The 26,830-nt window shown below is 51.7% G+C and overlaps 1 protein-coding gene across 2 annotated transcripts in view; it reads left to right on the top strand.

Annotated features, from left to right (window-relative positions):
- Positions 1–26,830, top strand: part of Igsf21 (immunoglobin superfamily, member 21) — a 224,638-nt gene that overhangs the window by 125,695 nt on the left and 72,113 nt on the right. For both annotated transcript variants that reach the window (XM_087548484.1, NM_001271454.2), the window contains 1 exon segment: positions 18,131–18,252. In XM_087548484.1, coding sequence (XP_087404610.1) covers positions 18,131–18,252 — 122 coding nt within the window.

Raw genomic sequence — 26,830 nt, 5'->3', positions numbered from 1 at the left:
ATGAAGAAGGGGATTGGATTCACCCTCAGCTTCAAAGAGACCAGAGAGGGACAAGAGCCTTCTTTGCAGGACTTTTATCTAATGCAGAAGTCGCCGACCTCGTTCTAATGGGATTGGGCTGTCTAGAGAGTATGAGGATGACCACGTGATCGAAATATAGTAGCAATAAGACGCAGATGGCCCGCTGCATGAGAGACTAGATCCAGGGGTCCGCCTGGTAGGCATCCTGAAGGAGGAAGTCTGGCCACATTCAGGAAATGGGGGGAGCTCTCTCAATGCTGGTGGGGGCGGGGGGCGGGGTTCTGGGGACGTAGGACAGAAGCAACTAGTTCCCCCCGGTCCTTTTTCATTGGTGAACCTCCAATCTGCCCTGCCTGTGTCTCCACATAGGACTGAGACTCTTCTGGGCTTCCTTCCTCCATGACAGGTACTTCAAGAAAGAGAGAGGAAGTAAGGATGAGGAAGAGGAGGACCTGAGGTTCCTATAGAAAGCTGGGAGGAAGGACAGCCAACGAGGAAGGGAAGGGAGGGAACAGCATCAGTGGAGTAACCAGTTCTTTTTGAGGACTTGAAGGTCGGAGTGGGGAAAAGTGATACCTGGGCCTGATTCTTGGGATCCAGGGAGTGGCAGCCCAGGCCCCAGGCCACCAGCTGCCCACGGAAGGGTTCTCTAAAAGCCACCATTGCACCTGTCACGGTTGTGTCTACAACAGCAGATGAAATGGTTGCCAGTCAGCACAGCGGGAGCCTAGGCTTCAGACAGCTACTTCAAGATTCCTATTGAGATATCTGGCTGACTGCAGACGGGAGCTGAGGGGCAGGAGGTCCTCCTTCACTGTACCAGCTATTGGGGTGCCATTCCGGGCTCTGTGCCTGGCTCATGGTAGGTGCTTAAAGCAATGGGCCGCAAGCAGGATGCATAAGCTGGCTTTCCTCCCTAACTGTTGGGTGCTCGAAATAGAGGCTAGTTTGTCCAACTACCGAGTTATGGTAGGCCTGAGTAGATGAGAAAAGCCAGCGTATTCGTAGGGCACACCGTTGAGCGTATCCGTAAGGGTATTTCCAGAGAGGATCGGTGGAGGACCAGATGATGCGTCCCGAACACAGGAAGACCCACCAGACAGGCTGGGGTCCCCAAATGAATGCAAAGGGAGAGAAGAGAAGCCAGCTGAGCACAAACGCTCTCCTTATTCCTGGTCTGCCAAGTGTGAGCCATCAGCTTTCTGTTCCTGCTGCCACAGACCCAAGCAGCTCCCACCCCTGTGCCTTCTGCACCACAGCGGAGGAAACCCTCAAACCATTAGCAACACAGACCCTTCAGCCCCTGGGTTGCTTCTTGTCAGGGATTGCTCCTGGCAACAGAAAAGGTGTACCAGCTACAGTGACCTGCACCCAGGCTTTATTCTGTGTACCATGGTCATCTTTGGAAGACCCAGGTGGCACATCTGGCCCTTGGCATCCTGTCCCTGAGGGCCAGCTGCCTTCTGCCAGCCACACTGCTATGATGTACACACTGGAGCCTGAGTGCTATCAGAGGGCTGCCTGGGCCTCCCTTTCCTCATATATAAACTGAGGGGTTTTACAGCCCTTTAGAAGATTCCTTTTGGTCCTCTGACTCTGACTCATATATTATGGGTAGGAGGAGAAACCTACTTACATCCCTCTTCATCATCCCTGTTCTACACACACACACACACACACACACACACACACACACACACACATGTGCATGCACGCACGCATGTGTGGGCACATGCACATCCACCCACAGATACATGTGTAGCCACGCACATGTGAGCATGTACATACACATACACACAAATCTAATACATTTCCCAATCCCTTGCTCATCTAAGGAAGAGGGGCAGAGGACAGAGCATTCTCAGCCACCTGTGTCCTGATCAGTTCTCTCTATACTAGGTATCCCCATGCTCACCCACTCCATTTGCCCCAGGATGGTAGACACCTGTGACGGTTTGCATAGGCTTGCTTGGCTCAGGGAGTAGGACTATTAGGAGGTGTGGCCCTGTTGGAGTGGGCGTGGCCTCGTTAGAGTGGGTGTGGCCCTGTTGGAGTAGGTGTGTCACTGTGGGTGTGGGCTTTAAGACCCTCACCCTAGCTGTCTGGAAGTCAGTCTTCCACTAGCAGCCTTCAGATGAAGATGTAGACCTCTCAGCTCCTCCTGCACCATGCCTGCCTGGATGCTGCCATGCTCCCGCATGATATTGGACTGAACTTCTGAACCTGTAAGTCAGCCCCAATTAAATGTTGTCCTTTAAAAGACTTGTCTTGGTCATGGTGTCTGCTCCCAGCAGGAAAACCCTAAGACAGCACCTTTTCTCCCCAACTCACCTGGGACATACCCACCCAGTGCTATGTCACTCATTGTTGTTTAGAACTCACTGATGACTTCTTACCAGTGTCTGAAAACAGCGATGGGGGTGACATTATCAGCCGCACTGGAAACAGGCTGGACCTGTGACGGTGGCTTTCTGTCTCACCTCCCATGTGGATCCCAAGACCCCTTCATGTGATGCCTATCAGATATAAAAGGGAAAGACACCGCTCCCATGGGTGCCATCAAAGCTGTCAGTCACTGCTTCCCATGCTGGGCTGTGTGTGGATCTGACGCCCCAGCAGACTTCCTGCCAATCGCATCATTCTGCTGAGATGGCACCTCTGCCACAGTGAGGGTCACCTGCCAGTGCAGGCCTTTCCCAGCCTCCACCTCGCAGGCTGAAGAAGCCTGGAGGAAAGCGAGTCTGAATCTTGGGCATCAGATTCCAAAAAAGCCAAAGCGTGAGAGTGATGAGTCCTTGGGGTCCAGATAGGATCTGAGGATAGGCTCCTCTGCTCGTCTCATAAAGTCAGAGGTAGAGGATGAGCCTTCGTGGGCTCCTATGCAGTACCTGTTAGCGCGTACAGAAGCAGTGCTCCATCTCTGAGACTCTGACAGCGATGAAGCATTGACTTTACTCAATGGAACCCGTTGCTGCAGAGTGCCTCGTGGAAGGTGTGGGACTAAAGAAACAGCTCATGACAGTTCGCCCGGGCTTTTGCCAGTTTCAGGTCAGAAGGCTCCCGGGTGAATGAACAGTTTGCTGTGTTTTGCTCTGTGTGTGTGTGTGTGTGTGTGTGTGTGTATGTGTGTGTGTGTGTGTGTGTGTGTATACATGCAGAATCATGCATGTGGAGAGCAGAGGTTGACATCAGGGCTCTTTCTCAATTGCTCTGCACTTTTTTATTTAGTTGTGTGCAAGCATGTGTGTGCATGTGCATGTATGTGTATGTCTGTGTGTGTGTGTGTATACATATATACATATGAGCACGTTTGTGTCACGGAGTGCTTGCAGAAGTCACAGGACAACTCTTGGGAGTCACTTCTCTCCTTCCTGGATTCAGGATTAAGCTCAGGCTGTCAGACTTGTGCAGCGAGCACCTTCACTCCATGTTCTATGGCTCCGCCCTCCCCCTTACATGGTAAGACTTGACCACTCAGCAAGCCCCAGGGATCCGCTTATCCCCACAGTGCTGTGACTGCTAGCTCACACCACCATGATCAGCTTTTACCGGGGTGCTAGTGATTTGCACCCTGCTCTTCATGTTTACATGGTAAGCACTTTCCACCATCCAACCGCCTTCCCACCTCTGCCTTCCCAGAGTGGCCCCATGACCATCGTATCACTATAGTGGTTGCCCCATCAGCCACAGCCTTTGGTCCAAGCCTTCAGCTACAAGGCCTTAGTTGAAGCCCATGGCCCCTGTGTTGTATGAAGACGCTTCTGCCCCCTGATGCTGTAGATAGGTGTCCAGGTCACCAGTGTCCCTGAAAGGTTCAGAAAGTGGCTGGGGTGACAGAAGGCATTTGGAGAGGGGCTGGGGGCTCTAAGACTTTTCCTAGAAAGATGTGGACAAATGTCTTTGACTCCCAAGCAGGATACAGACCAAAGGAAAAATTCCAGTTTAGTTCACTAAGTCCAGTTTGGCAAACTAGTGAAAGGTTTTTGGAAGGAGCATGTCTCCAGTATCACCGAGGAACCCATTCCCACTTGCATGGCTCCTCATCAAAGTGGCACCCCTGGGAGTGTCCTGTGTGGCTTGCAAGAGTTCTTCACAAGAGCCTCCTCTCTGTAGCAGTTGCTTCTGCTGAAATAACCTTAGGGAAGGGTCTTGGAATCGTGTAAGTTTTGGAAACCTCCTGAGACTTGTGAGTTTCCTTGACTTCTGGGCCTTAAAAAAAAATCTAATGCCAGGCTGGGCCATAGGCAAGATGTCCCATGGGACCATTGTGAAAGGTGTGGCTCTCTGGCTACATCTTCCTAACACATGACCACCACCTTAATATGCTTACCTACAAATAATTAAACCCTTTTTATGAATGCTGTAGTGAATGGATACACAGAGCCCTACCTGTGGTCACCTCTCCAGAGGCCACTCTTGCTGCCCATGTCCTGACAACATTGCTGTACTATACCTGTGTGACTGGGCCAGCTCTTTTCTGAATGTTCTGGCATGAGGTGAGTGATCTGGAGAACACTGAACCTTAGTGAACAGAGACAGCACTACAGCCCCCTAATTCTTGTCAAGGCCTGACTGTCCTGAGGTGTGTGTGTGTCTCTTCACACTCCCCTAACCCAGAGCTAGACGATAGCTGCACTTGAACCTGCAGGTCCTACCTGGCTTTTAGACATTTGCTTATGTTCCTCAGAGGACAGTGGCATGCAGGATGGAGCAACAAAGTTCCCCAGTAATGCCCAGGGGAAGCTGCTCTCTGCTCCCAGGCTGGACTGAAACCCTTGTTGGGCTTTCCTACCCCTACTCCACCCCACAGTTCCTTCTCTACTAAGAGCTAAAGTAGTCAGTCATCTAATAACACAAACCTGGCATGTGCTTTAAACCTCCCTGCGACTCCTCACGAGAGTTAAAGATAACCTCCTTACAGCAGCCCTAAGGACCACACTGATCTGAGTCCAGGCACCATCACACCATTGCCACCATCCTCAGTACAGCCTCACTACAGACAACTGGATCCTGCTGCAGCTGCTCTGACTACCATTCTCCCTCCTGACTCCCCCATGTCCCTCTCACTGCCCAGGTTTTACTGAAAATCTGTGTTCCCTAAACCCAGTCCTCAGACATCTCCCAGCTTCTGGGACCTGACTATTTTAAGTTACTTTCTATTACAGAGCGAGGTTTTCCCTCGGCCTTTGGGTCTCTGATGGCTATAGGAGTGTCTGGCTCTGTCTCCCCAGTCCCTGAGACCAGAGGTCACACGGGAGGTGACTGTGGTTCACACGTTTTGTCCTTGCCTCACCTTGGGAAGGGGACGACTGCACCCATTCTACAGTTGGGGAGATGCGGAGTCTGGGTCTCTCATCGGGTCACCTGGAGTGGGGCCCCAAGACTGTATTGACTACAGGTCCGACATATTTCCCATCCCCTCTCTTAAGTCATTCCGTCTGTGCAGGTCTGGCTCTCTGGGAACAAGAAAACAAAACGTACCAGATCTATAATGAAAAGCAATTGGGATTTTTTTTCCTGGTTGTAATAATACCAAGTGTTTGTTCAAAGCCAGGTAAAGATTTTTTTTTTTAATATACCGAGAGATCTTTATTGGACAGCCTCCTTGTAATAAGACCTTCCCTCCAGACTATTCCATTCTTTCCGGTCTCAATGGAAGAACATGCCCCCTGCTGAGCAGAGGGACAGAGGGAATTCTGTGTGTTCCTCACAAAGACCCAAGCTGGGAGCCATCTCCCTTGTGGCCTGTAGGACAAGGCTCACCCTCTGGGCTCTGGTAGGGAATCCATCATTGATCAATTTTTGTAGATTGTGAGGCAAGTTTCTCAATGTCTCTGGTAGATGTCCACAGGGGCCCTCCTCAAAGATAATTCAGTCTGGGCTGGGAAGATGGCTCAGTTGGTAAAGTGAAGACCTGTGTTTGAATTGCTAGAACCCAAGTAACAATCTGTGTGTCTATGAGTGTGTGTGTGTGTGTGTGTGTGTCTGTGCATGTGTGTGCATATGTGTGTGTGCACGTTCACGTGCATGCATATCTGTGCATGTATATACGTGTGTGTATCTATGTGTAAGCATGTATGTGTGTGTGCACGTGTGTGTGCACGTGTGTGTGTGTGTGTGTGTGTATGTTGGTGCATCCCTGTGACCTCAGAGACACAAGATGGAGGATGGTGACAGGCAGCTCCCTGGAAGCTTGCTGGTCAGCCAACCTTGCCTACTTCTCAGGAAGTTCTAGGCTAGCAGAGACCCTGCCTCAAGAAACAAGACAGACAGGCGGGCCTGCGGAATGATCCCCCAAGGTTTACTTCTGCTCTCACATGCACCCACACATAGGTAGGTACACACACATACACACACACACACACACACACACACACACACACATACACACACACACCAGGAAAGGGGCCCTTGAGGATTTTGCATTTCATTGTATGCAAATGTCACCTAAAAGGGGGGGGGGGCTGGTTAATTGACCACGAACTTCATCTTGTGGCATCTAGGCAGGAGATTTAGAAGCCAGGCTAACTGACATATGTGATTTACTAGGCAATGTACCCAGTGAGTGAGGCAGGGTGATGCCCGGAGAGACAGAGACCAGACTGATCCACAGAGTTTAGTACAGAGGCCAGGTGCCAGGCACACTGGGGCTGGGTTTTAAATTCCTACGCTTTTCTGGATGTTCAGATAGACTAAGAAGCAGAGAGCAGTGACCAAAACACAAAGTCACAGAACCTCACCCAGGGCTCTGTGCCGCAGATCCCCGTCTGTGTGGTGTGGAGTGCACATCTGTCCCAGGGCTGTTCCCAGGACTGACTGCAGAGGGCTCTAGGACCTCAGTCCCTACCTCCCTAAGATTTGGTCCCTTCCTCAGCCACCCACTCTGATGTGCCATGCCCACCCACCCATATTAAATGGGGACACAGCCCCTCTCCTACCCAATAGAAGAACAGAGACCTCACAGCCACGCCCCTTGCCTCTAAAACAGTCTCTGGCAAAGAGTAGAAACACGGGATATTCCTTTAAAAAAAGATTTATTTATTTATTTATTTATTCATTCATTCATTCATTCATTCATTCATTCATTCCATATAAGTACACAGTAGCTGTCTTCAGACACACCAGAAGAGGGTTTTTGATCCCATAACAATTGGTTGTGAGCCACCAAGTGGTTGCTGGGATTTGAACTCAGGACCTCTAGGAAGAGCAGTCAGTGCTCTTAACCCCTGCTGAGCCATCTCTCCAGCCAAAGGACATTCTTACTGAACGAGAAATAAGTGGCCACAACCTGCAAGGTCCAGCGTGGCCCCTCACTGTAGACATCTACCACCCAAAGACTGCTACTGCTCAAACATCCCTACAGCAGGTAGGACAAGAACTCAAGAGGCCAGTCATCCCGGTTCCATTGAACAAATGAGGAAACTGAGGCCGAGCGGTGGGACGTAAATTTCCCAGCATGCCCTGCACGAACAGAGATGGGGACCAGGTCCTCCTAAAGGGGGTCCCTTCAGGTCTCTTTCCTCCCTAGCAGGCTGCTGAGCTTGTGTCAGAGGACCCATCTCCAGAAGCAGCCAGCAGATGGACAGGCGGACGGACTCCGCTTGGCTGAGCTGTCTACGATGCTGTGTTAATTACACAGGGCGAGAGATGCTAGCCAACACTGTCTGCAGTGTAGCTGGCCTGGTAGAGCAGGTGCATAGGCTGGCGTGGGCTGCTGATGGCCGCAGCCACCGATCTGCTGGCGGCCAGACATGCCCTAACTGTTTGCAGCACCACGAACACAGGGGCCCAGCTACATTCTCACAGCAAGGCCTCTCCCCAGGGACTGGCGCCCTTCCTGATGGTAGCAGTTGCAGCGATCGTCCCGAGCCTGGCAGCTGTCCCGCAGTGACAGTGCCCACACAGGTGTGCTCTCAGGCAGGGTGGAACAGGGCTCTGAGGACAGAGCCTCAGGCCCACGTACACAGATCCTGGACTAGATAGGACCCAGCCAGGTGCTGTGCCCTGCATCTACCCAGACTGCTCCTGAGATCTGAAGACCTCATTAGCAACTCTGAAGATGACCCAGAAAATGATCTCCTCTGTGTCCATCTGTCCGAGATTCACTGTGTATACAGCAGTTAGGGGACTAATTGCTGTCCCTGGAGTCTAAGACCCTCCTTAATGCTTTTGGTGGCTCCCCACCTCCACTGCAGTGGGATAAACAATACCGACCTGCGCCACATCCCAAAGCTGACAATGGGACTTCCCACTGTACCCAAGGGCTGTCACTACTGGGCACACAGAATCCAGAGCGACCGCCAGTGCTCCCAGGATGTGCTCCTCCCAGCCCCAAGTCCTGCCGCTACCTAACACACAGAATTCAGAGCATCCTCCAGTGCTCCCTTGGGGTGCTCCCCCCCCCCCCCCCGCTGACTTCCAACCGAGAAAAGCAAGGCAGGGAGATGTGGGATCTAGAGGTGCTCGCCCACTTAAGAAGGCAAATGCTGCTCCACTCAGCTCTGCAGGGTGAATCAGGGCCTCCCCCGCCATGGCTGCTGCAGCTTAGACCGTCGTACCACATCCTGGGAGTCGTGTTGCTTTCCAGCTGACTCCATGAGCCTGCCCATGCAGCCTGCTGATTGTGCTGTGCTCTGAAGTCCAAGAGCCTGGCCTAAGTCCTGAGGTGCCACTCCTGTCTCTTGCTTCCAGCTTGCTAGCCTTGCAGTGGGGAGGAGGGTGCAGAGAAAGGGGAGGAGGGTGCACAGGAAGCGATGTGGGACCCTTGTGTATCTAGCGGAGCAAAGGAGCTCAGGGAGCCTTGCTTAGGTGTGGGAGGTGTAAGGACAGATGCCGGCCTGATGCTCCTGAACACCTGTGGAAACAGACTGGCAGTCATCAGACATTTACACACTCTGCCCTAGTTGGTACGTACCTTCAGTTCCTGCTCCTTGAGTCACAGAATAAGGAGGGGGCATAATGACTGGGTTGTCACTGGGTGAGGGCACGTTCACCATGTGCCTCAAACAGATATGCATATAGCCCATATCCCGTTAAAAGTGTAAACACACACACACACACACACACACACACACACACTCCACTGGCAGCTCAGTACATCTGAGCCCCACAGACACATCCTACTACCCCCAGAATGCAGGCTCTCACACTGGTGCACACGCCCCCCCCATAAGCTGCCTCTCACACACACCCCCATTAGGACAGGCATCCCACTGTCTGCTCACCTGCCCATGTGGCAAGCTCAGGACCCACAAGGAAGCTGGCAGCCACTCTGCTCTCCTCTGCCGTTTTCAGTGCCACCCCCCCCCCCGAGTCCTATCCCTGAGTGCCTGTCTGCCATCGCACCATAACCAGATGAGACAAGGCAATTTATGATACCAGCTGTCTCTGTCAACACTGGATCTCCCACACACGCCAGGGAAGCCAATCACTCCAGCCCAGCCTTGCCAGGAGTGGGAGCTCACGGAGGCGTCACAGCAGGGTAGACTCGGTTCTCAGGGAGGTGGGTGGCCTTGACTTAAGAGCCCCCTCCCCATTTCTCCCCCTTGGCTCTCACACATCCTCCATCCTCCCTGCATCTGTGGCTACAGCTCCCTACGAGCGTAGAGACCCAGTGGGCAGGAGCTTTAGAGGAAGAATGGTCCAGGGTCGTCATGGCAATAGGGCCACCAGGAACTGTGTCCTCCCAAACCAAGAGGACCAAAAGTGGCTTCATGAATGTCCCCTGGCTTCAATCCACATCCCTTCCCAAGTATCTTTGCCTACGTTTCCCTCTCCTAAAACACCTGCCCCTTTCTTGGCCCTGGTCCTGGCCCTGACCCTGCTCCTGACCCCAGGCCCCTTCTTGGGCCTTCCTATAGAATCTTCAGAGTCAGACTCAATGGTTCAAAAGTCCACTTCACCTGTGCCAGGCAGGCAGCCTGGCCAAGTCACATTCCTTCTCTGGCTGCAATTTTATTTCCATGGAGTTTGAGTGAGTACTTGCCCAGTGCTGGACTTTATTATAGAATTTGCATGCACAGCTCCCAGCTACACCCCACCCACTCTCGCTCCACCTCCAGTATACACAGGGAGGCAAGGACTCCTTGCCGCCACCCTGCCGGAAGGATCAGGAAATGCAGAGCCGGCTAGATGGGAAGCCAGTTCCTCACTGTCCACATCTGCTTAGCTATAGCCGTCTCAGCACAAACCCAGCCTCACAGGAACGATGCTAATCTTAGGCACACAAGGAACTCAGGTGGGGCCCGACTCACCTGAGCTATCCTTCGATGAAGCTCGGTTCACATGATGTCATCTTGGATCCCTGCTCAGCTCTCTTGGTTCAAGCACCAAAGATAGTAGGTAGCTAAGGGCAGGACCCCTGGAGAGCCCGTACCTTCCTTTTCTGAGCTATTGGCTTATTTAACAAATGTACCTCGAGGGCCTACTCTGTGCTTGTCCCATGCAGGCACGCAGAGTTGAGTGACACGGGGAAGGGAGTGCTGAATGACAGTTGTGTGGTGGAAGTTTCTAGAATCGCTTTTCATTGCCTTCCACAGCGCTGTCTAGGTCAGAATTGAAATTCTAGGCCTGTGGTAGCCATTTCCCTTCATGCTTTACAAGTTTCTGCCTATTTCTGACAGTGCTTAGGACAAGGTCTCATACAGCCCTAGCTTACTCCCAACTCACGTTGAAGACGAGCTTGGACTTCCCATCCCCCTGCCTCTACCACCCGAGTCCTGGGGTTACAGGTGTCCCGCCTGGGTTCTATGCTCACCTGTTGGCTCCTCTACCCACTGAGGCTCAGAGCTGCCCCACGCTATGGTTGGTTCTGAGTTCCGTCGCTTGCATGGCCTGATGCGTGTTCTTTTCATCCTCCGAAGGACCAGAAGGTCAGCCTCACTTCTTCTCATTCTGCCAGGGACTGAGTGGCCTTGCTAGGGACTTGAACCTGCGCCTGGCTGGTGTAAGCTCCCAGGGGCTAGCCATCCCTCCACATCTAATCAGTTCATTAAAGTCTGCCTTGCAAACACTCCCCTGCGCCGCCCAGGACACAGAGACCTCAGCTGCTCCATTTCCAGGAGAGCAAATTCCTTCCCCGCTGGAGAGGAGTGGAGTAATGTAGGCAGGCAATTTAAACAGCTCCACAAACCCGCAGTTTCCACTCTCCGCCACTATTACACTTCCTGGCCGCAGCGGGATTGGCCCGTAAGTGGGATATCAAGTTTATTACAGCTATTTCCAACCTGTAATTGGTTTTGCGGAACACAAAGAGAAAGGTTGGGGGGGTGATCCCCTCTTTTTTTCTTCTTCATTCTTTTTTTCCTTTTACGGATGGTGGCATCTAGGGGTATTGGTGAGAAGGCTAGCGTTGAAGACTTATTTGTTTTTTCAAATTAAAACGTGGCTGGCTGACCAGTGGGACGCCTGCTGATAGCTGGACCGGACCCATTGGCCATGATTCTATGAGTCCACTTGTAAATCCACCTGCCTGGCTATAGCCAGTGCTGCTGAGAGTTGGGGAGAGGACTGGTATTGAGGGCATAATGGAGGGATGTGACAAGTTGTGGTTGGCTAGGACTGGCTTTCTAGAGCCACGCCACTGGGCCATGCAGTAGACAGGGTATTCAGAGGCTACAAGGCCTCATTTTCCTCGTGGGACATTTAGGGAAACTGAGGCCTAGATTAGGAACAGTACAGAGACAATGTGTAGATAATAACTCATAGCAAAAAGGTTGACATGGTAAGACATGAAGAAAAGATTTTGTTTTTTACAAAAAAAAAGCACTTACTGTGTGCTTGCTGCCCAAAGCACCTACTGTGTGCTGGCTACCCAACCTAGCCACACAACAATGTGGCTCCATAGAAGCTGATTGCCACTAACATATATTGACCATACTTGCATCTGAGTCTATGCTTGCAAGCAATGTTGAGCACACAGTAAGAGTTCAACAAATGCTGGTCCTCTACCCAGGTCGTTACTCTCTGTAATATCAGTAACCCATGTGTCAGGGTTAATCTTTACCATCAGCGAAACTGGTTTTAGATAGAATCATCATGGAAAATCCATCCTCTGTGCATGTCTGCAGAAGATTTTTCGAGATGAGGCTGAGGTGAGAAGCCGCACCCTGAAAGTGGGCAGCACCATTCCAGGGTCTGGGGGCCCATGGTGAATAGGAATCGAGCTGAGCCCCAGAGTCCATCTCTCTCTGCCTCCCGAGTGCGGTTGCAATGTGATCGGCCACCTCGAGCTCCTGCATCCCCGCCATGGCAGACTGGGTGAAAATAAATCCTTCCTTCCTAGTGTAGCTTCTTGTGTATGTTACCACAGCGTCCAGAAAAGCAACTGAGTCCGAAAACATTTGATGGGCGAATCATCCTTGGGGAAGGAAGACACCATCCACCATGGTCCTCGGGTGGGGTTCAGCAACTTGTCTTGCGACTGTCTGCTATCTGTCCGCCCACAGCTCCCCTGAACTATGGCACCATGGAGTGTCTCAGAGCCCCTCTCCAGGTTCTTCTCAGAGCACCCTCGACGGCCTGGCTGCAGAGAGTCAGGTCTGTGCCCTGCATCCTCGTCTGAGTCTGCTCCCCGACCTCTGGCCTTCTGGTGCCTTTTCCAGGCTGTACCATACTTATTTCCAGAGGTCAGGCTTTCACAGGGGCCTTGCACTCTCTAGCACCCGCCAAGAGGATGGAGAAGACCGAGCCTCCCTACAAGCCACTCCCCCTAGGTCTTCATAAGAATGAAATTACAAGTTGAGGAGGCCCCACCCGGGGCTTTCTGCCGAAAGGGAGATCCGAGAGGTGAACCCACTGTTCAAAAGCCCAGAGCTAATGATGCTGTCATATATATGTGACAGAGTAGGGAGGGGCTCAGCCTCCCTTCACACTTAGACAAGAAGAACCAGCTTGTGTCTGAGCTGTCCCCACAGACCCAGCTGTGGCAATCAGTCTGTCACTGGGACAAAATGCCCGAGGAAACTTCAGTTTCAGGGAAGGAAGGGTTCATTTAGCTGATGGTTGTGGTGGGGAGGGCATAATGACAGAGCAAAGTCCCTCATCTTGTGGCAATCAGGGGGAGGGAAGGCGAGGAGAGGGAGGGGGAGGGAAAAGAGCCAGAGCCCTTCCTATAGGCTGGTACCACCCACATGTTGGATGGCCCTTCCCCTTGGTTAATCCCCTGGGAACTTCTGACTAGGACCCTCACAGACAGACAGACAGACAGACAGACAGACACACACACACACACACACACACAGCCTTCAGATGCTTCTCTTACAGTACAGCTGAACCTACACACCATCTTCAAGATTTTCCTGGTCACCTTCCCTCCCAAGGGACTGTCTGCACCTCCAGGAGCATCGTGGGTAGCTCTTGGGCACATGCCTGTCACTACAGACTTTGCTTTCTCTGCTCATGTCTCCCAGATGGCCGTGGACTGAGCTTCTCCCTCACCAGATCCTAAATGAGACACGTAGGGCTGTGGGTGTGCCACAGTCCCCTCTTGCCTGAGGACTGAAACGCACCCCACCCCGGTCATTCACCAACCCTTGCCCACCACTATGGTCCAGCCCCATCTCAGGACCTCTGACCAATGGGAGCATCCTAGTGTCCCTGGGCAGTGTCCAAATATCTGGTCCCTTTCCACCAGCAAACGGTCAAGATAAAAAATGACCAGTTTGCACGCTGCCCCAGAGGGAAAGCTTCGACCAAGACTCAGGAGTGACGGCACAGGCCTGGAATGCCATAGGCTCAGTAGGCAAAGGCATGACTCACACGAGCTGGAGGCCACGCTGGGCTGCCCATAGTGAGTTTCACTACCACTAGAGACCGTCTCGGAAAAAGGAAAAAAACTGTAAATAAAAATCAGAGAAACGCAAGCTCGTCCTTGAGGCTCTCCCGCGCCTTGGCCTGCAGCAGGCATTTACGGTTCAGGTAATTTTTCCTTGCTTTATCTGGGGTGTGGGGGTGTGTGGACGTGTGGGGGCCAGTGTATTTTCCTAGTCATAAAACCCTCAGTCCTGGCGAATAAATTTGAGGAGACAGTTTTACTGACAGATTTTCCCCCCTCCGTTGTGTAATAAAAAAAAATGGAGTGAAATTTAAGATTGGGATGTTGAGGGCTTTGAGCTTTAGAGGGAGATAAAAAGCTGTACCTGGGGGCTGGGAAGACGGCTCAGTGGTTAAGAACACTGGCTGCTCTTCCAGAGGTCCTGAGTTCAATTCCCAGCACCCACATGGTGGCCCACAACCATCTGTAATGGAATCCAATGCCCTCTTCTGGTGTGTCTAAAGACAGTGTACTCACAAAAAATAAGTAAATAAATCTTTTTTTTTAAAGCTATACCTGGAGGCAAACAAGCCTGGAGCCAGGGTGGGGGTGGGGGTATGCTGGAGTGCCTACTGCCAATCTCCTGCTCCAGCTGTCATTCAAGATGAGGCCAGAGGGCGGTTAGGCAACTTCGCCAGCCTGGCAGGATACACAGGGAGTGCCAGGCTCCGGTGTAGGGCCTCAGTTGTAAAGTGGGGTGGGGGTGAGGGTGAGAGGTGTGTGTTGAGGGCACAGAACATGGATGAGAGATGGGAAGTTTCCCAACCTTGACATGTATATGGGTGTACATGGATACATGTGTACACGGGTACATGTATACACATGTATAGGTTATGCATGTACATGTTTATGTGTACATTCAAGTTCATGTATGTGTGCAGGTACATGCACTTGTATACAGGTGCATTTGTTTGTGTACCTGTTTACCTATGCAGGTGTGTGTGTGTGTGTGTGTGTGTGTGTGTTTGTGTGTGTGTGTACATGTGGAGGCCAACTTTGTATCATTCCTCAAGTACCATCCATCTTCATTTTTAAACTGGCATTCCCTCCTTAGGCTAAACTCACTGACCAGAGAGACACCTCCATCCCCCTGTCTCAGCCTCCTCACTGCTGGAATTACAAACCCCCAGCTTGTTTCTATGCTCTAGGAATTAAGCTGCCTCCTCATCCCCATTTCAGTGAACAGCACTGTGTGGAGGAATGCTCAGGGGGCGGGGTTTCTCATCAAAAGGGACAGTTATAGTCCAGGACCCTCAAGGTGACAACCTCATATGTTCAGAATATGCCATGTCCCCCGGTAGAGAAGCAGGTCAGAATTGTCTCCCCGGGACTGGAAAGGTAGCTTAGCTGTTAAGATCACTCGCTATCCTTGCAGAGGACCATGAATTTTGTTCCCAGCGCCCAAGTGTCAGCTCACAGCCATCTATAACTCCAGTTCTAGGGGATCTAGTGACCTCTTCTGTCTTCCATGTGCGTGTGCATGATACACAGACATTCAGACCGGCGAAACGCTCACTCATAAAGTAATAAAATGTATAAACAAAATTGTCTCTCAGTTGAGGGTTCTGGTGTATCTAAGGGACCAAAGCATCCTTGAAGGATTGGGAAGAGGGGAGCAGGGCTGTGATTGTTCTGATTTGTAATTGGCCTAGCCGCTCAGCCCCTCCCTCCCCCTTGCATCACGTGCCCTCAGCCCCTCCCACCCCTAAGACCCCCGCCCATGTCCCCTGCGGAGCACGCACTGGGTTCAGACATTAGTCTCAGTTAACCCTGTGGGTGTCCCACTTCCTGAGCAAATGCTGATTCTCACAGAGGTCTCCTTATTCTTGGTTACTCCTAGTCTATGGGGCAGGTAACAGATGCGGCCAGTACACGACACACAGTTGGTGCCTGGTAGAAACTAACCGGGTTACACCAAACCTGTTTACTAAACCACCCAGATGTAGTCTAAGTCAGCCTGGGTGCAGAAAAGCTCAGAGAGGCCAGTCCTCCCAGTCCGGGGACAGATGCCTGGGGAAGTCACTCTCAACATCTCCCCATCCCCTGACCACCTCCCTGGTAGCACCCCCTCTCCAGCTTCCACCCGAGGAGCCGCAGGGAGTTAATTCCACTTCTCCAGGCCCAGGCATGAGGCCGCCCGTCGCAGGCTGTTAGCGCGGAGCCCAGCTGAGCGGCGAGAGGCTGCAAACTCTCGGTCTATAATAGAGTTGCTGAGACAAGCGGAAAACTGCAGCCGAGTAAACAGATAAATAATTGAAACAGTGACAACACATACCTTGCTGCTTTGTGGAGTAACGCTTTCATTAGCGGGAGGCAGTGGAGACCAGGCGTGCGCATCGGGCGGCCACCGCTGGGGAGCCCCCGACACTTGGGTCTGGCTTTTCAACAGATGCGAACAGCAGGACCCTGTGGCAGCCTGTGCCCCAGAACTGATTTTTGCTGCTACATTCTGAGGCCCCCTCCCTCCCCAGCAGCCTCCACGCACTTGGATAGAGACCTTGTAGCCTCCTTCTGTTTCAAGGGTGGCTACAGAAAAACAAAAGCCCGTGTTCCGTGCTGACAGACCCTCTCTGCCCAACCCTTGGTCTGGCCACCCCACTGGACTCGCTTCCGGAAGATCAGGGAAGTTTTTAAGCAGAACCTAATTCTGACCCTGGCTGGCTGGTGCCTGTGGGGGTAGGGCATTGCTTTGTCCTCGGGTCCTCCCTCTTGCTCCGGAGTCCCTTTCACACGGGCAGCTGAGCTGATCGCTCCTGTTTCTGACCTTGGCTCTCTCTCAGGACCTCTCTGCCTTCACAGCCATTCGCTGCTGGGCTGACTCCTACATTTCCTGCAGAAGCAGCTTAAGTATTGCCCTTGTGGGAGCTCCCTGCCCTCAGAAAGTGGGCTTCCCTCTCCTCTGGGTTCCCAGGCCATTCTGGGCCTAACCTGTCAGGGTTTCTGTGAGATGGCTCAGCCAGTAAAAGGGCTTGTTGCTGAAGCCTGGAGACCCAGAGGGAAGGAAGGAAGTGACTCTACAAAGCTGTCCTCTGACCTCCAGTCATCCCTCGCACATCATGTGCACATATGCAACAACAACAACAACAACAATTTATTATTACTACTATTATTATTATTATACTAAAAAGCAGAGATGGTTGCAATATAGCTTAGTTGTCTTTCCCTGAGTTATTTGCACACTGATGACCCTCTACTCTCCCCCTCTTACTAGCTAGCCTGCTTCCTCTCCTTCCTCCTCCCACTGACCCCACCACCTCCGAGCACCGAACCTAAGGCTTTGCTAGGCAAATGCTCTACCACTGAGCTAAGTCCTCAACCCCTCACCACTGACTTCTAAGGCTCTGGGACCAGGCCCTGATTCCATGGCTCACTCTACATAGCCCATTCTGGTCCTGTCCACAGTTCCCTGGGCCCTGCTGAGCCATGTCTGCAAGGCAGTGATGTCATGGTGCATCTCCTGGTGCATGGAAAGACCCAGTGGAGAGAGCGTGCTAGCTCTGTCCCCTAGTATCTGCAGGGGCTCAGAGGGCCTTTCCTCCCAGTGTTTGCAGAATTGGAAATCCAGTGTTTCCCTGCTCTGAAGCGAATGCTCTGCTGGCTAGCACTGGTGGAAGGGAGCCAGGCTCACTCACACTCTTGAGCATAGGAAAGCTGTTGACTCAGGGCTCTACATCCAGGGTTTCACAGTGTACAAGGCTTTAACAAGAGGCAGGAGAGAGAGGAGCAAGGCAGGAAGGCTCAGTAGTGGATGATCTTTCCTCAATTCTCAATGATGTAGTAATGAACTTGGCCTCCTGGGGGCAGAGGCTGCCATTCGTACTATTTGTTTGTTTGTTGTTTGCGTGTGTGTGTGTGTGTGTGTGTGTGTGTGTGTGTGTGTGTGTGTGTGTGCGTGCCACAGTGTCTGTGGAGGTAGATCAGAGGACAACTTGCATGAGTCTGTTCTCTTCTTCGAGCTTGTATGACACAGAAATCAAATTCAAATTGTCAGGCTTTGGTTGCAAGCTCCTTCACCTGCTGAGTCATCTTGACACCCTATGGTTCTCTTTCAAATTCCTAAGCTGTCCTGTTCGTAGATTCAAAGCCCAGGGAGGCCTTGCAGAGGTTATCAGCCAGGCAGCCTCCTGGATCCACAGGAGGGGCAGGCATGCAGCATCAGAGGCATTTACAGCATCTTCATCAGAAGAGGGTAGGGAGGGAAGGACCAGGGCGGGGACAGGCCAAGGGCAACTCCTGAGGACAGCAGTGGCCAGGGCAGCCTGGGCACTCACCTGTGGCTTCTCTGCTCTTTGCCAGGTGACAGATGGCGGCACCATCAAGCAGAAGATCTTCACCTTCGATGCCATGTTCTCCACCAACTACTCCCACATGGAGAATTACCGCAAGAGGGAGGATCTTGTGTACCAGTCCACTGTGAGGTGAGGCCACCCACGCCAGCGGCGGGCATGTGAGCAGGAAGGGGAAGGGGCAGGGCCTGGGGTATGCTTTTCCAGCCCCTAGATACTCTTAAACAGTGGTTCCCAAGTGTGGGTCGTGACCCTTCCACGGGGTTCACACATCAGATTATCCTGCATAGCAGACATTTATGTCACAATTAGTAACAGTAACAGAATTACAGTGGTGAAGTAACAACAAAGTAATTTTATGGTTGGGGGTCACCACAGCATAAGGAACTGTGTTAAAAGGCTGCAGCATTAGGAAGGTTGAGAACCACTGCTCTGAGGGGATACTCCATGAGCTGGGGGCTCTCTGCTGAAGTGGAGTCAAGTCCTGGAGGGAAGAGGCAGGGAGAGGTGAGGCCACAGCTTCTCCTGTAATTCTGCACAGTAGGCTTCACAAATCCCATTTGCAGGTGAGGAGCTCAGGTCCAGAGAGAGGCAGAGCTGTTCCTACAAGTCACTCAGCCTAGAATGACAGACCTGAGAGGTGAAGCAGCTCTGGCCAGCCTGGAAACAGGTTGGCTCCTCAGATCTCTAAGGTCACTAAGGTCCCAAGTGCAGGCTCACCTGGGCTCTCAGGTCAGCATGGAGCAGGGTGAGCAAAGGCTGCAGAATCGAGATAATTCAGCCTCGTGCCAGGGCCCCACACACTCTCCATATGTGGGTGTCCACAGGCCTACACATTCCCCAAAGACCTCTGTTGTATTTTATTCCTCTGACCCTTTATACATGTTAGTCTCTCCTCCCAAAGGGCCTTTCCCGCCTTGTGTCACCTGGTAAGCTCCTCTTCAGCCTTCAGAATCCCACTCAGGCAGGACCGGCATGTCAGCAGAATAGATCTCCCTGGGCTGGATGGCGGAGACTCCCACGCTCCTTACCCTCCTCCAGCAAGGGCATCTTCTGACCTCTGTGAAGTAGCTTCTTAGTGATGTCAGATATGAACACACACACACACACATATACACACACACCACATATAACATACATACAAACATGCATACACACATACACACATACACCACACACAACACCCATACACACATACATATACACATATATAATATATACACACATATACAATATATTCACACATACACACAACACATACACACATATACACATATAGACCCATATAGATGCACATATACACATACACATATACACATACATACAACACATATGCACACATACAAGACACATACATATATACATATACACAACATATAAGACACATATACGCATATATACACATACAGTACACACATATACACATTCACCACATATACCACACACATATACACGTACCATATATATACATACATCATACACATATACACACATACCACACACACGCACATACCACATACACACATACCACACACACACACACCATACATACACCACGCACACACAGTCTCTTTCATACTGTGTGGTAGACATTTTGCTTGATGCTCTCAGAAGGCAGTGCTACAACAGAACCTATACTGGGAACAACAGGAGACACAGCCTGTGTGACACCTTGCATGGTTCCACTTGGGTTGGTGGAGCGGCTGGGATATTCCAGTGAGTTCCTGATGATATGTGATCTTTAGATGCTGGGCCCTGTGGTGGACAAGGCTCCACTCCTTAACTGGGACTTTCACCTACCCCTACCTCTGTGCTCAGCTCCCATTGTCCACCAAGGCCTGGTCACAAGTCAATGCATGACCGAATTTGCAGAAAGAATAGACTAGAAGGTCCTGGAGATGCTCCTTTGTGGTTGAGAGTATTGGTTTACACGAGAATAAAATCTCAGAATGGGACAGGAGAATTTTTGTCTTTTAAACTGTGTCGCTGGTTCTGCAGTGGGTTCTGGCTGTGACCTCCTACCCTGGGAGTGAGGGCCAGAAGGTGGTTGTGAGCCTCTCTCCAGGCTCCTCCTCCCAGCCACTGAGCTAGGACCTCGGTCTCAGCTGTTTCCCTGAGCACCTGAGACAATGAAGGTGCCCAGGGCTCGCAGGAGGCAGGCAGGCGCCTCTCTGCTCCCTCCCCCTCTTCTGAAAAGGAATGGGAGCCGAGGATAAATCAGTTGCCATCAAGATGAGAGCGGAGATAAAAAGCATTTTGGAGAGGGAAATAAGCAATGCCCTGGGAGCCGCAGAGAGTCCGTAGGCAGGGGACTTCCTGGCGTATAGCCAGGTTTCCTGAAACCCAATCTACACCGGTAACCCTGCACCCAGCAGCAATGAATGCCCTCGTTTGCAGTCTGCAGAGACCTCCCCAGCTTTGATTCCTCAGACCAGAAGGAAACCCCCCACCCCCACTTTGAGAAAGCCAGCAGATACCTGAAGACCTGGCTTCAAATCCTAGCAGGGCCACTCCCTACCCAGTGACCTTGAACCAGTCCCTCTACCCCCTAGAGAGCGAGCAGGCTGACTAGATTAATCTTCCTGTAATTCTAGAATGTGGTAGAAACTGGTGCCTATTTTCCCCAAGTCAAATGCTGGCTAACTCCACTTGGTGGGCAGGTGACCCGGGGTCAGAGTTTCTGGGTCTCCAAACACAGTTCTAAGCAGAGCATGTTCACACCTAAGCTTCAAGCAACCCTCTCCTTCCATCACAAGGCAAACCCCTCCATGTGCCAGACCCCCTAAATCCCCTAAATCCACTTTCTCTTCTGGTACTCTCATTCCTCACCATTAACCCCTTGAACTTGGAAAAGTAGCATTATTTTTTACCCCCCTTTTCTGTGTTTTACAGAAGGGGTCAAAGTTCAGTAAGGCTAAGGGTCTCCCATTGGAATGACATGAACTTAACCAAACCACCTCTTCCTACACCTGCACCACAGCGCCATCTTTGTTTTACAGTTAATAAAAATAAGGCCCAGAGGGTTGGGGATTTAGCTCAGTGATAGAGCGCTTGCCTACCAAGCGCAAGGCCCTGGGTTCGGTCCCCAGCTCCGAAAAATAGAAAAGAAAAAAAAAAAATAAGGCCCAGAGAGGGTATAGGACTTCCCCAAAGTCACACAGCAGCATGGACTTAAGACCAGTCCTAGGATTTATGGCCCAGGCTCCTTTTGTCCCCCCCCCCCATGTTCATGTTGGGTTTCTGCATCCTTCTTTCTGCTCTCCGAGACACCAGGGTATCCTGAGCAGAGGGCACCCCAGGGAGCAGAGCCACCACATGTAGGAGACACAGGGGAGAGTGAAAGACCTGTGAAATTCAGCCGGTGTTGGAAACGTCTTCCAGGGCAGGCCAGTGAAGGAACAGCTACAGTGCCAGGCTGCAGGGCCCCATTAGGGCCAGCGGCGGGGCTCCGGGCTCAGAATTTACATATAAATGAAGATATTTACAAATTAATGCATCTCAGCCCAGAGTCCCAGCTCCACAGCTGTTTGAGCTGCTTCCTCTTCAGCTGGGAAAGCGTGGTGAGAATGAGGCTGGGAATATTACCAGGAACCGGCAGAGAACAATTTCCCGGGGAGCCTCAAGGAGCCCCAGGGACTCCCTGTGCTTGTCCCCAGCTGGTGGGACTGTGACTGGCAAAAGCTGGTAGATGACAGGGTGCCCGCCTCCTGTGGGCGCAGGTGTGAGTCCTTGTAAGGCAACCTTGGGTTCCTGGCTGGACCTCAGAGGTTTCCCTCCATTGAGTGTGAGAGGGACTGTGGTAGTGGGGAAGGAACTGGTGGGCAGTGGAGGGTTCGCTCTTTAGACAGAGTACTACATACATAGAGAGTAAAGCAAAGAGCCGTAAAGAGGTGTGTTTGTATGTGTGTGTGTATGTGTGTGTGACTGTGTGTGTGTGTATGAGTGTGTGTATGTGTGTGTATGAGTGTGTGTATGTGTGTGTGTGTGTGTGACTTGTGTGGGTACACACATGCATGCAGACTGATGCTTCTTCAATTACTTCCTCTATGTTATACACTGTAACAAGCTTTACCACAAGCCAACCAGCTTCACTAGTCCAGTCAATAATTTGGCTCTGGGGATAAATTCTAGTTTTCACACTTAGGCAGAAGTCGCCTTAGGCCCTGAACCATCTCACCAGCCCCTGGAGGAAGTATTTTTGTGTTTAGGATGACTTTCTTATGTGCAGTTTTCCTGACACCCCGTGGCAAGGAGGACCCAAGCTGGCCAGCATATGGGTTTGGCCAGGTCTACTTTGAGCCGTTATCCAAGCAGTTTCCAGGGAGCAATCTCTGCCATACAAATCAAGGCCATGTAAATAAGGGTCATGCAAATGAGGGGTCATGCAAATAAGGGCACTACTGATTAAAGGTGGGTCTCCCTGAATAGGACCTGTATGTCACAGACATGTCCTAGCAGAGAACTAGAGCACAGACAATCATGCACTGGAGGTGGGGCAGGAAATCAGGGGTCACTCCAAGAAGCGAGCACAAAGGCCCTGAGGTGAGAAGGACTGCCTAGGGCAGAGCATGGCCAGGGCATAGGAAACAACAAAGTAGCAGTTTACACAATTTACAAAGTAGCACCCCAGCAGATACCGAGGGCAGTGGCCCACCCTGACCCGCATTTGAAAGTTCACACTGGTTACTGAGCAGAGAGGAGAAAGCAAAGAGATCCATGGAGGAGCCTAGGGCCTGATATCCCACAAGCATTTGAGAGCACATGTCCTCTCACCCGCAGAGACAGGCTGGCTGTTTAAACATAGCATGAACTGAGCACACAGCCTTACCCTCCCAAGACTGATAGCAGAAATCGGGGTGGGGGTGGGGCATCGGCAGGTAGACACTGAAGGAAGTGACTGTTCCCATGGCTCTGACATGTTTTAGATCTGGAGTACATGTGTCAAGGGGACAAAGCCATGGTATACAAAAGGAGTTAGATACCATGGTGTCCCGACTTGGCCTGACCTTTGTGGGGCTTAAAGCCTGTCCATTCCTCCCTATGCTTTCGCCAGGCAGCAAGGTCGCCCCCAGGATTAGTCCATCCTTCCCACCACAGCACCCCAGAGTCCATTTGACATTTAGAGAGGGGCAGTATGTAGTGGGGTCGGGAAAGGGAAAGTGGAACCCAAACAGACATACAGCTAACCATTGCAGCAATGAAAGAAGTTCAGAGCTGTCTGAGGAGTTGCTCGGACACACGCCATGGTGACTCAGCTGGCGGGGCTGAGGAGATGGTGGCCACAGTGGCATTGAAAGTGGATCTAAATTCAAACATGGCTTTGAGACAAAGCAGTTATGGGTGATGGGGGTGGGGGGAGGTGGGCGGGAGGAACTCTAAGTGGAAGGGACGGTATATTCAGTGGAGGTGGGAAGGTGCCCGGAGAGGGACAAGGCCACTTGGAGTAAGCAGACAATGGTCCTTACAGAAGCCCTTTGGAATCAGCTCTAATGAAAACACACTTCTGGGTTTTAAATAGACACATTAACGGTTCAGCCCAAAGAACCAGGCGTCTGTGGCCCTTGGAGAGCTTGCATGTCTTTCCCTCATAGCATATGCGTTACTGAGCAGCTCGGATGCTTGTCTTGCTGTGGGTACAAAGAAAATGCCACTCCAGCCTTGATAATTTGGAAGCCTGAATTCTTGGTCCCTCGGTTCTCTGGTTTCTATTGTAAGACATGCATGTAAGTTCCCCCCAAAATATATGCAATGGGAACTGCTTGCCCATGAGACTCTCTGTAAGCACACATTAAGCACCTACTGTGCATAGAGCTTGCTGGGCAATTGGACAAACTCAGGCTCAGTCTCTCTGGAGCTGAACACCCAAGATCCTGCACACCCAGTTACAGGCTGGTCACGACCTGGTGGCCTCTGTCCCAGTCCAGATCCTTAAGGAATCTGGATAGGAATGATGTAGTAAGAACAACCTTGGGCCCCTTCAAGTATATCAGTAATAACAGTTGATGTCCAATTTAATCATAAACAGGAAACCCAGCCAGCCTCCAGCCTCTACAAACTTCAGCCTTCAACCATAGTTAGAGCCCTTGAGGTCCCAAAGGCAAAAAACAAGTCTTTTAGATGGGGGCTGCAGTTCTCCTTCTGGCCACTAGGGGAGCTTTTAGTGACTTGCCTTTTTGCATTCCCTGAGCCCAAGCTGGTCATCGCCATGGCGGGCACTTGGTCTACTTGGAAGTTGCTTGAAAAAATGTGAATTCCAGAGACCTACCAGGGCCGAATTTGAATCAATCCTGGAGTTAAGCCATGGAACTAGGAAGTTGGGTTTTAAAGTGATGCTGGCAGCGAAACTTAAGGAGCCCCTCACCACAGACCACCCACCAGCTCCTGTGTGCAGCCTGGTGCTAAACCATCCGTGGATGTGGGCAGAGATGTGGTTCAGTGGCTAAGAACACTGTCTGATCTTTTAGAGGAGCAGATTTGGTCCCCAGCACCTACATCAGGCAGCTCAAAACCACCTGTAACTCTTGCTCTGGGGGATCTGATGGCCTCTGCTGGACTCCATGGGCATCTGCAGCCAAACACTAGTGCACACACACACACACACACACACACACACACACACACACACACACACAGAGACAGAGACAGAGAGAGACAGAGAGAGACAGAGACAGAGAGAGACAGAGAGAGACAGAGACAGAGAGAGACAGAGACAGAGACAGAGAGAGACAGAGACAGAGAGAGACAGAGAGAGACAGAGAGAGAGAGAGACAGAGAGAGACAGAGACAGAGAGAGACAGAGACAGAGAGAGACAGAGACAGAGACAGAGATGGAGAGACAGACAGAGATAGAGACAGAGACAGAGACAGAGACAGATAGCTGCTGAGTGCTCTGGTCAAGGGAGGCGAACCAAACCCAAGCCCCGCACTGGAGGACCAAACCCAAGCCCTTCACTGGAGGAAGGACTCTGTATTTGCATCCCCTGTCCGTAGCCCTGACCGGTGGATTTAATTCCACTGACCTGAAGAGAAATCTTCAGCCTAAGAAGCTGTGCTGCCCAGGTCCCCATGAAACTGTCCCCTCCTGGGCCCTATCTGCCTCTGTCCTTGCTGCCCTCTCTCCTGTTCCTGCCCATGGTGTTGACCCGTCCTTTCTCCAATGTGTCCTTCCTCCTCAGGAAGCACCTACCCTCCCTGCCTTTTTACCCTGTAGTGCGCGGGCTTAGCTCAGACACGTTCCTCCCCTGCAAGCACAATCCATCCTTCGGGGCTGGGAGCCTGCTGTGTTTCCCTCAGCTTCTCAAACCAATTGCTACCATCTTCTGGCCTCTCTGCTGACCTGGATCGTGAACAGCCCGGTAGGACACAGCCTGTTCTTTCCTCCCTCACCCCACCCAGCCTCCAAAGAGGACACTCACCATCCCTTCCCTGACACTGGCTTTCTTTGGCTTTTCCAAATGTCTTTCTTTATCTCTCTTCCTCTTAGGACCCCAATGCTGGCTGGAGTGTTTCTGTCTTTATACTGAACACACACATTCGCACTCACATGCATGCACATGTGTGCATGCACAGGCACAGACACATACATGCACACGTGTGCACACTTGCATGTGCAACCCATCCACCTCTGGCTTGGAGCCCCTCCATGGCCTCAGCATCTCTCTGGCTATAGAGTCCCTGCCTGTTTCCATGGTTAGTAGGAGGACCAGGATATTTCCTCATCGTGTCTTGGGAGACTAAAGGCATTTTGAGGCAGGAAAAGAGGGTGTGGCTGCTGGCCAGAAGTTGCTATTAGGCAACCTCACCTGCCCACTTTCCCCGGGAAGACCACTGAGCTTACAATTCGTGGATAGAGAGGACAGGGGGCAGAACGTACTGCAAAGCTGTCTGCTGCCCTCTGGTGAAGCACTGGGGCATTACAAGTAGGGGGCTCGCTTGTGCTACCCACCCCCATCTCCAAAGATAGCTTCCTATGGGTGGGCAGGCACCCTCTGCCCACTGCTGTCGCCAGGTCCTCAGTGCCCTGCGTAGCATTTTAGTGAAGGGTTGTTAGGCTAATGAGCTGCTCTTCAGCAATCAGCCTGCCTTTGGTTTGCACTATCTGATTAAACCCAGCATTCGCTGTGGGATACAGCCCTCAGGCCCCCTTCACATGGCTCCAGCTGAGGACAGAGTGACTTAGCTCCCTGCCAGCCTGTCCTGAGCTGATGGATAGAGACCAACGGACAGCCCCATCTCTTCTCTGGGTGGTGTTACACACCTCTAACCAGGAGCCTCCCAGGGGACAGCATTGCCCCCAAGTTGTCGGAGCCACTAGCTAGCACCGGGCTGTGCTCTGGGTAAGTGATGGGAATGTGGCCTTGATTCCTGCCCTGTATGTCATCATTTAAGAAAAGCTTCCTTGGGGTTGGGGATTTAGCTCAGTGGTAGAGCACTTGCCTAGGAAGCGCAAGGCCCTGGGTTCGGTCCCCAGCTCCGAAAAAAAGATCCAAAAAAAAAAAAAAAGAAAGAAAAAGAAAAGAAAAGCTTCCTTGCTAACTGCAGGCACGGGGATACAGGAGAACAAGGGAATTGGGGCTCTTTCCCCAGAGTGGGCATTCCTAGCTCTGTACTGATAGCAATGGACAGCAAGAGGTTACTGGGCTCTATTGGCTGAACTGCAGCTTCACTGTGGCCTACACAATAAAACAGACAACACCTCATCCGAGAACAG

Source organism: Rattus norvegicus, chromosome 5 (genome assembly GCF_021556685.1).
Source record: "Rattus norvegicus strain SHRSP/BbbUtx chromosome 5, alternate assembly SHRSP_T2T, whole genome shotgun sequence".
In the NCBI taxonomy this organism is placed as follows: Eukaryota; Metazoa; Chordata; class Mammalia; order Rodentia; family Muridae; genus Rattus; species Rattus norvegicus.
The sequence above is the reverse complement of the archived record's forward strand: the minus strand, read 5'-3'. Positions and strand labels throughout refer to the sequence as shown.